This window comes from Esox lucius, chromosome 11 (assembly GCF_011004845.1).
Source record: "Esox lucius isolate fEsoLuc1 chromosome 11, fEsoLuc1.pri, whole genome shotgun sequence".
Lineage (NCBI taxonomy): Eukaryota > Metazoa > Chordata > Actinopteri > Esociformes > Esocidae > Esox > Esox lucius.
In genome coordinates this window covers 8,048,945-8,062,832 of record NC_047579.1, presented here as the reverse complement: position 1 = coordinate 8,062,832, position 13,888 = coordinate 8,048,945, and the positions used below count along the sequence as shown (strand labels likewise).

At 41.3% G+C, this 13,888-nt stretch overlaps 2 protein-coding genes across 3 annotated transcripts in view; one reads left to right on the top strand and one right to left on the bottom strand.

Annotated features, from left to right (window-relative positions):
* Positions 1 to 13,888, bottom strand: part of LOC109615482 (zinc finger protein 501-like) — a 1,152,720-nt gene that overhangs the window by 93,551 nt on the left and 1,045,281 nt on the right. The gene's annotated exons all lie outside the window — the stretch shown is intronic.
* The window catches only part of LOC109615476 (tripartite motif-containing protein 16-like), a 34,508-nt gene continuing 21,860 nt past the window's right edge, over positions 1,241 to 13,888 (top strand). The window contains exons 1-2 of the mRNA XM_034295558.1: positions 1,241 to 1,726; positions 11,962 to 12,113. Of these exons, the coding sequence (XP_034151449.1) occupies positions 1,241 to 1,726; positions 11,962 to 12,113 (638 nt within the window). The remainder of the gene's footprint in view (positions 1,727 to 11,961; positions 12,114 to 13,888) is intronic.

The following is a 13,888-nucleotide window of genomic DNA, read 5'->3' as shown; positions in this document are numbered from 1 at the left end:
ATCTAACCTGAAGAAGAAGTTTCAGTGTTTATTTGAGGGTATCGCTGAACAAGGGAACCCAACACTTCTCAATAAGATCTACACAGAGCTCTACATCACAGAGGGTGGAAAGGGAGAGGTCAATCATGAACATGAGGTGAGACAGATTGAGACTGCAAATAGGAAAAAAGCAAGACCAGAGTCAGCAATCAAATGTAATGACATCTTTAAACCCTTACCTGGACAAGACAAACCTATCAGAACTGTGATGACAAAGGGAGTCGCTGGAATTGGAAAAACAGTCTCTGTGCAGAAATTCATTCTGGATTGGACAGAAGGAAAAGCCAATCAGGATGTCCAATTTGTATTTCCCCTCCCTTTTAGGGAACTGAATTTGATGAAAGGGAAAGAACTCAGTTTAACTCAGCTCATCAATCATTTCTCAGTTGAAACCAAAAAATCAAGAATCTCTAACTATAACAAATACAAAGTTCTGTTCATCTTTGATGGTCTGGATGAGTGCCGACTGCCCCTTGACTTCCAGAACAACAAGAGCTGTTGTGATGTGACAGAGTCAACCTCAGTGGATGTGCTGCTGACAAACCTCATCAAGGGAAATCTGCTTCCCTCTGCTCTCCTCTGGATAACTACCAGACCTGCAGCAGCCAATCAGATCCCTTCATGGTGTGTTGACCAGGTGACAGAGGTGAGAGGGTTCAATGAGACACAGAAAGAGGAGTACTTCAGGAAGAGATTCACTGAAGAGGACCTGGCCAGCAGAATCATCTCACACATAAAGACATCAAGGAGCCTCCACATCATGTGTCACATACCAGTCTTCTGTTGGATCGTTGCTACAATCTTTGAGAACTTGTTGACCAGAGCTGATAAATTAGTGCTGCCAAAGACCCTCACAGACATGTACTCACACTTCCTGGTGTTTCAGTCCAAACTAAGGAATGTAAAATATGGGAAAAAAGAGACAGATCCACACTGGCTCAAAGAGAGCATTCTGACACTAGGAAAGCTGGCCTTTAAACAGCTTCAGAAAGGCAATCTGATTTTCTATGAAGAAGACCTAAAAGATTGTGGCATTGATATTAGTGAAGCAACAGTGTATTCAGGAGTCTGTACACAGATCTTTAAAGAGGAATGTGGACTGAATCAGGACAAGGTGTTCTGCTTTGTCCATTTGAGCATTCAGGAGTTTCTAGCTGCTGTATATGTGTTTCTCTCATTCATCAACAACAATGAAAATCTAATGGATGAACAACAATCAACCGACAAGAATGTTTCAGGGCAGTTAAGAGACCAAGTCACATTCTACAAGGCTGCTGTGGATGAAGCCTTCCAGAGTAAGACTGGACACCTGGACCTTTTCCTCCGCTTCCTTCTGGGTCTCTCAATGGAGTCAAATCAGAAGCGTTTACGAGGTCTACTGAAAGAGACCAGAAGCAGCTCACAGAGTCATGAAGAAACAGTGAAGTACATCAAGGAGAAGATCAGGGAGAATCCCTCTTCAGAGAGGTGCATCAATCTGTTCCACTGTCTGAATGAACTGAATGACCGTTCTCTAGTGGAGGAGATCCAAAGATACCTGAGTTCAGGAAGTGTCTCTGAAGAAGAACTGTCACCTGCACAGTGGTCAGCTCTGGTCTTTGTGTTACTGACTGCAGAAGAGGTGATTGATGTGTTTGACCTGAAGAAATACTCCACATCAGAGGAAGGTCTTCTGCTGTTGCTGCCAGTAGTGAAAACCTGCAAAACTGCTCTGTAAGTACAGTCATGCGAAATACAAACACACAAGATCCCCCTTCTTAAATTTACTATGTAAATACTGACTGAAAACACTGAATTTTCTATACAGTTGTGCTCATAAGTTGGCATACCCTGGCAGAAACTGTGAAATGTTGGCATTGATTTTGAAAGTATGACTGATCATGAATAAAAATTACAAATATTATTTAAGGATAGTGATCATATCAAGCCATTTATTATCACAGTTGTTTGGCTCCTTTTTAAACCATAATGATAACAGAAATCACCCAAATGGCCCTGATCAAAAGTTACATATCCTTGATTCTTTGGCGTTTGTCACAAGTGTGTGTGGTGAAGACGAAGGAACCAATCGCAGGCAGTACGGCAGTCGATGTTCAATCCTTTTTAATTTAAACAAAAGTAACACAGAGTACTTATTACTTGAAAATGAAACAAAAAGGCTGGTAATGCAGCAACATGGAACTCACCACATGCAGTACACAAGAAGACATGCAACAACAACGATCAACGAATGTGGGGCGCAGAGGTTTAACATTTAAACACTTACAAATGATGTGATAGGGACCTGGTGCGCATGGTTAAAGACATGTGACACAAAACAAGTCCGGGATGTGTTCATAAGTGATGGGAAGTGAGAGTGCACAGAACGGTGGCGCTTCTGCCTTGTTACAGACACACAAGTTGATACACACTGGTTAAAATATAAATTAAAGGTACATTTCCCACACCTGTGGCTTTTTCAATTGCTATTAGTGTCTGTGTACAGTATAAATAGTACATGAGTTTATCTCTCACGTGGATGCACTAAGCAGGCCAGATACTGAGCCATGGGGAGCAGAAAAGAACTGTTGAAAGACCTGTAGAACAAGAGATGTTTCAGCCAAAACTGCCAGAAGAATTGTTCGCGATACAAAGAAAAACCCATAAGTAACCTCAGGAGAAATACTCTGAAAAAAGACGGTGTGGTTGTTTCAAGGAGCACAATACGATGATACTTGAACAAAAATGAGCTGCATGGTTGTCAGAAATAAGACTTTACTGCTCCAATGCCACAAAAAAACCAGGATACAATATGCCCAACAACAGCTTGACATGACTCACAGCTTCTGGCACACTGTAATTTGGAGTGACAAGAACAAAATGGAGCTTAAGGTCACAAAAATAAGCGCTATGTTTGGAGAGGGGTGAACAAGGCCTATAGTGAAAAGAATACCATCTCCACTGTGAAGCATGGTGGTGGCTCATTTGATGGCAAGAAAATGTATGGCAAGATGAATGCAGCATGTTATCAGAAAATACTGGCAGACAATTTGCATTCTTCTGCTCGAAAGCTGCGCATGGGACGCTCTTGGACTTTCCAGCACGACAATGACCTTAAGTACAAGGCCATTTTGACCCTCCAGTGGTTACAACAAATATAGGTGAAAGTTCTGGAGTGGCCATCACATTCTCCTGACCTTAATATCATTGAGCCACTCTGGGGAGACATCAAACGTGCGGTTCATTCAAATGTGTTGTACATGCAAGACGACCAGAGACTTTCCATGACCTGGAGGCATTTTGCCAAGACGAATGGGCAGCTATACTACCTGCAAGAATTAGGGGCCTCATAAACAAATATTACAAAATACTGCAAGCTGTCATTGATGCTAAAGGGGGCAATACACAGTATTGAGAACTAAGGGTATGCAGACAATTGGACAGGGGTGTGTTCATTTCTTTTCTTGGTTGCCATGTTTCATTTTATGATTGTGCCATTCTGTTATAACCTACAGTTGAACATGAATCCCATAAGAAATAAAATAAATGTGTTTTGCCTGCTCACGGTTTTCCCTAAGAATGGTACATATATTACCAATTCTCCAAGGGTATGCAAACTTTTGAGCACGACTGTAATTGTTCAGTTTGTGACATCATCATAATCTCTCTCCAGACTGTCAGGTTGTAGAATCACAGAGAAAGGCTGTGCTTCTCTGGTCTCTATGCTGAAGTCAAACCCCTCACACCTGAAAGAGCTGGATCTGAGCTACAATCAGCCAGAGGATTCAGTGAAGCAGCTCTCTGCTTTGGTGGAGGATCCAGAATGTAGACTGGAGGTTCTGAGGTGAGTAATAATTGCCAACTGAACTGACAATACAACAATAAACATGACAACAACACAACAGAGAGGCAACACAACAACAGGGAAATACAAACGTCTGCTCTATTCCCACCTCCACCTGCTCTGAGCTGCCAGCAGGTCCAAGCCTCCATCCCTGGTAAAGACCAAACTTTGTCAGACATCTCAGCAGGCCTGGAAGGAAACACACCACAACTAACAGGACCACCATGACAAACAAAAACATATTCTTAATATATAATAATAGTTTTCTGTTAGTCCAAGTATATCCAACATTAGAACTAATCTTCATTCCACCCCTCTGATGTCCACTGATCCACCATTCATTCCCAGTGTTTTATTATTACACTCTTTCATTTTGTAGACATCCCTTCATTCTACCATGGTGTCTCATAAGGACTTGAATTTCCCATCTACAACATTTCTTCAGGAACTGCCTGGTTACATCATACTGACTCTGCCTGTGGATCCATCATAGTACAGAGTAATTTGTTTCAGTGCTGCCGGGGTGGATGGGTGGAAGTCACACCGGGCTGCCTTGCCACGTTGCTCTGTAGCGACTCCTTGTGGTAGAGTAGCTGATTGTTAGCTTTTTTTTATCATAAAATTGGGAGGGGATAAACGATGTGGTGAAAAACTGTTAGAAAAACTAAGATATTTGAACCAAAAGCCAGTAATTTTGACTGACTGATCAGTATGTGTTCATAAGACTAGTTGGGCCCTATAATTCCCACATTGTGGAGAATGTGGTTGGAATCACTGAAACGTAGGTCAAGTAGTTTTTTTTACATATTGTGAAAGACGGAAAATGTACTCATGAAAGAAACTCATCAGTCATTTGTTTAACAGCTGATTATTTCTAGTTTAATTTCGTATATATGGGAGCAAGCATCATGACAAAAGAGTACAAGTACATTGTAGTGCCATGACTGATTATGGCATTTCAGGTTCAAGTTTATATTCTCTTCCAACAGTACAGATAACATAATTAGCATTTGCAGAATGTACATAAGGAATTGTCGACACTTTGAGGTAGTCTAGAAAATGCAAGTTTGCACACTGCTGGCTCCAGGAGACAGATAATTGCAGAATGTCTGTTGTGTAAATGACAGGTAGTGACCTAGAGGTGTCATTGTTCTAGCCCAGGGTTTTAGAGAGAGAGAGAGCCGAAAGAAGAAGTAGACCGGTGGTTGTGGTTCATGCGGAAAAGCTAATAAACCGAACACAGAGAGAACTCACATGTGGTCGTCTTCTTAGTACTACTATATGTCTCTAAAGAATACGTATAGACATTACAGGTTGCTCAGACAACCCAGTCAGAAGTTGATGTGTATCAATCTGGACAGTTACTATATGGGGCCTTTGGTTATCTTAGCTCCCCAAAATAAGGAATAGAGTTCTGTTCACCTGTAGAGTATAAGTAATAATAACCTCCGGCTGTTTGAGTTTCCTCCTAAGAACAGTCCCTTCTGGCAGCGTTTTTTGCACAGGCATCAGGCCTGTCTCTCTCTGTAAATAGGAGCCAAGGACTGCTCAGCCGACATTCCACTCTGCACTGCCCCTGAACACAGATAGACATCATAAGGTGGAGACAGAGAAAGACAAGTCATTTAGTATATGTAATGTTTCAAGCATACAGAGTACAAAGACCATCTAACAGAGTAATGAATAAATAAGGATATAATAATAAATACATTTTCCACAATATGAATATAATTATAATATATGTAATGTTGTTAATAATTACCGTCACATTACACCTACACTAAAAGTGCTGCAAATCTGGAAGATTATATGGTTCTGCAAGCAGCGTGTATAGATCCCTAATTCTAGCTCACTGGTTGTGGCAGTGTGTACCTATTGAAACAATATTGACAAGCAATATAAAATCTACAGAGGCAGGAATTCGTAGATGACTGGTTGAGGTGTGTATCAGATGCTGATATAACCGACCTCACTCATTTTCACAGTAGATCAACACCGGAACATTCTGTCAGAAACCGTCAGCTCCCTCAGACATAGTGATGAACATGATAAATATATCGAAGCGCATTTCATGACATAGCTTTGTCTATGTGTCGGTAGGGAATTGTTTTGCTCTTCTATAAAATATACAATGTAGCCTCTTGGGCCAATGATGCCTGAACTGTGTGTTACAGCAGTGTTTTCTATATTTGCGTGTTCAGTTTGTGTGGGATTGGGAATTCCACTTCATCCATGCAGTTGCAGATGGGTTATTAAGAAATACGGGTGGTTGAAGGTGAAGAAACCGTTGACCCACCACTACTGTCTTGGGTGTTTATATGGAAGTGTAACATTAATAACAATCACAAAAAAATGGTTAACAAGGAATTTGAGCAAAAATAAAACAGATTTTATAGGGTCCTACACAAGGAGGATTTTAATGGCAGAACCATCTTGTGAAATCATGATTTCTTCTCTACAGGCTGTCAGGCTGTGGAATCACAAAGGAAGGCTGTGCTTCTCTGGTCTCAGCTCTGAAGTCAAACCCCTCACATCTGAAAGAGCTGGATCTGAGCTACAATCAGCCAGAGGATTCAGTGAAGCAGCTCTCTGCTTTGGTGGAGGATCCACAATGTAGACTGGAGGCTCTGAGGTGAGTAATATTAAATAGAAACTGAACTGAAAACACAACAATAAACATGACAACAACACAACAGAGGGGCAACACAACAAAAGGGGAATACAAACGTCTGCTGTGTTTCCACCTGCTCTGAGCTGCCAGCAGGTCCAAGCCTCCATCCCTGGTTAAGACCAAACCTTGTCAGACATCTCAGCAGGTCTGGAAGGAAACACAACACAACTAACAGGACCACCATGACAAACAAAAGCATTCTTAAACAACAGATAACCATTTCTTGTTAGTACAAATATTTTCAACATTAGTACTAATCTTCATTCCACCCCTCTGATGTCCACTGATCCACCATTCATTCCCAGTGTTTTATTGTTACACTCTTTCATTTTGTAGACCTCCCTTCATTCTACCATGTTGTCTAATAAGGACTTGAATTTCCCATCTACAACATTTCTTCAGGAACTGCCTGGTTACATCATACTGACTCTGCCTGTGGATCCATCATAGTACAGAGTAATTTGTCTCAGTGCTGCCGGGGTGGATGGGTGGAAGTCACACCGGGCTGCCTTGCCACGTTGCACTGTAGCGACTCCTTGTGGTAGAGTAGTATATTTTCTAGTCATGAGGGGATAAAAATTGTGAAAAACTAGTAGAAAAACAAAAACATTTTAACCTGTTCATGGCACTAGTCAGGCCCTATAATTTCAATGTTGTGAATATAGTGGTCAGAATCACTGAGAAGTTGGTCAAGTACGCTTTTTTTAATCATAGAAATATAATTATTATATAGTCCTGTAATGATAACAATAATTACTATCACATTTGCCTAGTCTAAAGGTGCAGCACATCTGGAAGAACATGTCTCTGCCAAGATAACACACATACGTCCTATTGATGTCGGCCCAATATCCACTCGAGATTTAGATAGAATGCTGTGTAGATGTCAGCTGCTCATCGGCAAGATGTACAGGAGACCTTGATTTTTCTCTTCCACTGATGTTTGAACGATGCTCCTTCGCTTTTCTGCCGCAGTTTAGCCCAAAATGTTATTGATCTACAGCCGACATTTAAATGATTGTGGTCTGAAAACATGGTCTTGTTGCTAGAAGATACAAGGACAGGACTACAGTATTGTTGTTTTGTGTTATAGCTACTCATTCAACCTACTCCTGCGAGTGTAACATTTTTCCATTTGACTCAGTGTAGCACTTTCACTATGTCCACGACGGTTGCCCTTTGCTCTGGCCGTGATGCCCCGAAAACCAGTGTACGCCCTACGGCCACTTAGGCCTCTGCTACTGTCAACATCTTGTGGTCAGCAATTTGTTTGTAGGTTTGTTTCAAGTTCGCAACTGCGAACAACCACAAGCAAGGACTTTATGCAGGTAAGCAAGTTAGCTAATTATCGATAGATAGCTTACTAATTTTGTGCTTACCTAAATCAAACCTCTCCGATTCGGAAGGTGCATACATGAGCAACTGGGAAGTGGGAAAGTTCTGACCTCTTTCTTTTTGAAAGCTCTGAGAAGTAATGCTAGGTTTGACATCACTCTACATGGCATCTTTGTGGTGAAAGATTAAAATAATAAAATGACTTGCTCCATGCACAAGTAAGTCACTATATTTGCTTATTTAGGTCATACTCTGTAGTGCTGATGATTGTGATGTTAAAGGATACTTTGTGGTTAACTTTTGGGTAACTGAGGTAACGTTATCCTTCTGGCTAGCTAGCCTTAACGTTACTGAACTGTCAATACTGTTGCCTGTTTGTCTTCATGTGAATGCTCTCAACCAGGGACATCGCTGGGCTTATTTTAGGGGGGCTATTTCACTGCCTTCGTTCCCTGGCAGGTGGCAAACATTTTTGTGACACCAAAGGCCAAATGGCCTTGCCCCAAAAATGACAAAATTCCAAACCTGATTTGACTTGAAGTGGTAGGTTGGACCTCCACTCCTGAGGAGAACACTACGAAGCAAGGTAACTGGCTTATCTAGGTAACGTCGGGTGTAACTTCCCAATTAACCTGCACTACGAAAGGTGAATACATTTTACCTGAGGTATGCTGCCATGGCAATTTAAATCAATCAATCGATCGATCAATCGATCAATCACATTTATTTATAGATTTACATCAGCAGTTGTCATAAAGTGCTTTTACAAAACACCAGGCCTTAAACCCCAAGGAGCAAACAGCAGTAGTGTTGAATTTCAGTGGCTAGGAAACTCAGGGAAAATATCTTAGTTCTAGGATTTATAGTGGAGAAGGGGAACTGACCCTACTCCCCCAGCACAATAATATAGCAGCGTAAGACCTTGGGGCTGAGACGGGGGTCCGGTGACACTGTGGCCCTACTCGGGGGAGGCCCCAACAGGCAGGAAATCAATCCACCCACATTGCCAAGCATCAACCAAAGGGACACCCACCAACTGCAACCCCCCTGAATGAGGGCCTAGTATTGCCAGCAGCGTACAGCCCAACTGCACAAGTGCGCAACAGAGAGACAACAACAAGCCAGTGACTTGTTGTGGAAATGTCTTTATACAATGTATTCTCACTGACTAAAGGACTGAGTCCCACTGTTTAGATGGGTAGAGGAATGTGGGGGATCTGGTATTTGCTTAGGGGGCATCATTGACTGGTATCAGCTGATGAAAGGGTTACTCTTTATCTCCTTATCTGTCTAAACTCACCAGGGCATCTATTGTCTGTTCGGGTTTGGTTGGAAGTCTTAGAATTGAAGAAGTAACTTATGGCGGGAAGGAGAGCTGTCCTTTGTGTGAAGCTTAGGTAAACACAACAGTAAACATTATGGCAGGAAGGATAAAGTGGGGGAAGATAGCATTTGACTTGTGTGATAGAACAAAAGGAATGTGTTTGATTGACATGAGACAGATGGCAGCATCTTACCACACCTTTTTCCTATGTGATATATATGGTTGAATGAGCTATATGGAGTTAGGGACTCCTCAGATGATTATGTGTGTGTAAGCGGTTGACGCGTCTCTCATAATAGTCTCTGTGCATAATAATTAATAAAACGGTTATAATGTACGAAGAGAACTTTGTCTCTGTGTCCCTTACTCTGAGTGTCGATACATGGAATTACCATCACAGACTCCACCCCCGAATGGCATTTGAGGGAGGGCATCCCAGTGGTGATGAGAGCCCACCTGGCAAGACAGCAAGGGTGGACAGTATCAAGCCTTTCTGGTCACCTTCATGCTCCTGAGCCAGGCTACACTTAATCATAGACTGTGCTGGAGAGATGAGTCTTTAATAGACACTTGAAAGTTGGCACTTAGTTTGCATTTCTAACATTAGTTTGCATTTCTAACCCATAGCTGGTTAGACAAAATGTCTCAACCCTTGAAGTATGTTTTAGCCCATATTAAGTTTGTTTGTATGCACCGACATTGAAGCCGAAAATGTTAATACCCATGTGTAACATATGTTAAGGGTCGATTTACACCGATGATTCATGAATAGTTCAAAACCTGATGAATCCTGACATAAGGATAAAAGTTAAGAGTTGAGAAGCCCAGAACTTTTCAGAACGAGGCATCAACTAGTAAAGAAATTAGGAGATACGAGCAAACGATAGATCGGAGAACAAGGGCAGCATATGAATTTTAGAAATGTACATAGAATTCGACATACCAGTGCTACATTCTTCAGTGTGTGACTTCAGTACAAGAGTGCGCATGTGATATTTAAAGTTCGTTAGCCAGGTTTTTTCATTAGAGACACAAATACTTTAATTTACATTGCACGTGGACATCGGCTGGTACCTGACTTAATTGCGAGCCACCCATTTGTAGAAAGGGAACACTAGGATTTGCATACAGAGATTATTTTTTTCTTTGGAAGGATCTTCAAACAAAATTAAGCCAGTTTGATTGTCTACGTGGTGGTAGGACTGAATATGGTTGCACACAGCTCAGGGGTTATATCCATGTTGCAGCTAGGCAGTGGGTCAGAAAATACACTGCTCAAGAAAATTAAGGGAAGACTTAAATAAGCATTGGGTATCGATGAAGGAAATATATTAAAGATCAAAATCTTTACTGTACATTGTGTTGAGAACAAAATGATGAAAAACAAAGTAAACAAGTGAAATCACTGGCTGTTTTTTCATCACAGCAACTCATAATGTGACTCAGTTGTCTGTATTTCCATCTGGGCATGCTCCTCATGAGGTGGCGGATGGTGTCCTGGGGGATCTCCTCCCAGACCTGGATCAGGGCATCGGTGAGTTCCTGGACAGTCTGTGGCGCTACTTGGTGGTGTCGGATGCACCAATACATAACGTCCCAGTGGTTCTCAATTAGATTCTGGTCTTGAGAACGTGAGTCAATGGCATCAATGCCTTCATCATCCAGGAACTGCCGGCACACTCTGGCCACACGAGGCTGGTAGTCCGCTGGAGGTCATTTTGTAGGGCTATGGCAGTGCTCCTCCTGTTCATCCTCGCTCAAAGGAGCAGATACTGATCCTGCTGCTGGGTTGATGCCCTTCTACAGCCCTGTCCAGCTCTTCTCATGTAATGGCCCGTTTCCTGGTATCTCCTCCATGCTCTTGAGACTGTTATGGGAGACACAGCAAACCTTCATGTGAAGGAACGTATGGATGTGCTATCCTTGAGGGGCTGGAATACCTGTGTAACCTGAATGGGCTTTAGGTACCGCCTCATGTTACCAGTAGTGACAAGGACACTAGAAAAACACAAAGCTAGAGTAGAATCAGTCAGGATAAGGAGAGAGCAATTGTCTGTGGCCACCACCTGCAAAACCATTCCCTTTTTGGGGGTTGTCTTGTTGTTGCTTCTCCAGTGCACCTGCTGTCACTTTCATTTGCACCAAAACCGGTGACATTGATTCACAATCGCTTATACATCCTAACTGGACAGATTGATATCCCTGACGTTTAATTGACTTGGTGTTATTTGTGATGATTACATGTTCCCTTAATTTGTTTGAGCAATGTATATTATTGGATGAAGGCCAGGTTGAATTATAGTGATGAAGATAACATGAAAAATATATTTAAGTGCATTTTGTGACAGAACTTTGTCTACGTGTCGGCTGAGAATCATTTTGCCCTTCTGCAAAATGAACAATGTAGCTTCTTGGGCCAATGATTTCTGAACTATGTGTTACAGCAGCCTTTTCTAGATTTGCTTGTTCAGTTTGTGTTGGAATTTAGAATTTAACTTTATCTTTATAGTTGCAGATGGGTTGTTGAGAATTATGGGTGGTTGTAGGTGAAGAAACAGTTGACCCACCTGCACATCACTACTGTCTAAGGTGTTTATATAGAGGTGTGACATAAAAATAATCACAAAAATAAAACGGTTAACATGGATAAACAAGATAAACAAGATAAAACAGATTTTATAGGGCCCTACTCAAGGAGGATTTTAATGGCGGAAGTAGTTTGTGAAATCATGATTTCTTCTCTCCAGACTGTCAGGTTGTGGAATCACAAAGAAAGGCTGTGCTTCTCTGGTCTCAGCTCTGAAGTCAAACCCCTCACACCTGAAAGAACTGGATCTGAGTAACAATGACCTGAAGGATACAGGTGTGGAGCATCTCACTGTTATGCTGACGGATCCACAATGTAGACTGGAGACTCTGAGGTGAGTAGGCTAATAGCTTGTATTTGTCACACTAGCCCATGGCCCCACCTTTTGTCCATCTGGCTCACTTGTGACGATGTCTCACAGGGATTTATTTTGGTCCCAAGTTGGTCCTGCCCTTTAATCATTGTCTGACCTTTAAGATACCTAATGTAAACTGTGCCACACGCTTGTGACTTTAAATCCATTAACTGCGTATTGGGCAAGCCTAACACGTATTGCCTTTTTGTGAATTTGATGAGGCACTAAATTACAAGCAGGCTGGTCGTGTGTATTTTAAAAAGAAAATGTGTGCTCCTGATATTCAGGCATTACACAAGGCCCAGTCCAGCCCCTTTTTCCTACATACTTTCTCTGAGTACCCATCAGGGTGACGTGTGGCTGACAACTCCACAGAGTGGACAGGTGGTTAATAAGAAGATCAACATTGGGACACTCAAGACTTGCATGATGCAATAGATGGTCCACTTCTAATTAATACATTTAAAAATGACTAATTCCTCTTATTGTTTTAGAGGAATTACCCTCCTTAACAACTGAACATTGAATTTAAGATATTTTATTTGGTAAATGTGTAAAATCTCGAAACCAGCCTTAAACAAATGCACATTTAGTTTGACATTTAAGTTCCTAAGACTTTTATACAGTACTGTATATCCCTATCGCAAATACATTCCCTAACATCATAATAAATAACAATATTATACACTTTTCCCCATTGCACAAGCAATCTCTATACACATATTGCCCTGGTCTGATCACTGAAAGACATATTCTTCTTGACATTTAACTGGATAGTTGTCTAACTCTGTCCAGTCTAAGACCTATGCCGGGTTAATGTTTCGTCTTGGAAAGCAAAGAATTGACTCCTCTTTTTTGTAAATAGTTTTGTTTGAAAGCCTTTCTTTTACATTTACTTTCAGTTAGCATGGGCTAGGTTGTTTAATTTAGTCACAAACATGTGGTTTCAGTAGTGTTGGGGAATTGACACCTTGTTCATGTGCATATGTCAAACTGGTAGTGTTGTGGACATGTGCATGCAGTGACATGAGATCACGATACTCTAAATGCACAGTTTAGAAATGAATGGTTACCTGGGATGCAAACCCCCCATTCTGACTGAACTCGTACATGAAATGATTAATATATGACCAGCAGATGTCGCTACTGTGTACTGTTTAATAACTTAAGTACTTGACCATTTTGCCGGACCACGTAAAAAGAGCAAATGTCTCTTACTGAGTGACTGACTGAGTGAGTGAGTGACTGACTGACTGACTACCCACCCATTCATTTGTGAAGCTATGGTGGAGATAAACCTATTAAGAAACATTAGTCAGTTGAACACAATCCTCAATGGAGTCTAGCGACTGCTGTAACGTGTAATGCTGTGGCATAGTGGTTAAAGACAGTGCCTCTCATGTGGAAGACCTAAGTTCAAATCTATTGAGAGCAATGACATTTATTAATTATTTATTTTCACTCAATGAAAAAGTTAGTTACTGTCACCTTTATTGATAGTTATTGTATAAATGTAATTCACAAATGAAAGAAAAAAGTACATGGTTTTGCCATGAAAGTAAAAAATACGTTCTTATGCCATGAAATGAAATAGCTTTGGCAGACTGGCTAGCAATTGCTCAATTCTTATGACTATTCCAGTAAGTTAGTAGATACCAGTAAAGCTTATTACTGGCTAATACGCTGTTAAAATGGCCAGTGGCAAACACCATACATAGACGTTATTTGTGTTGGAGGTAAACCTAAGAAACGTT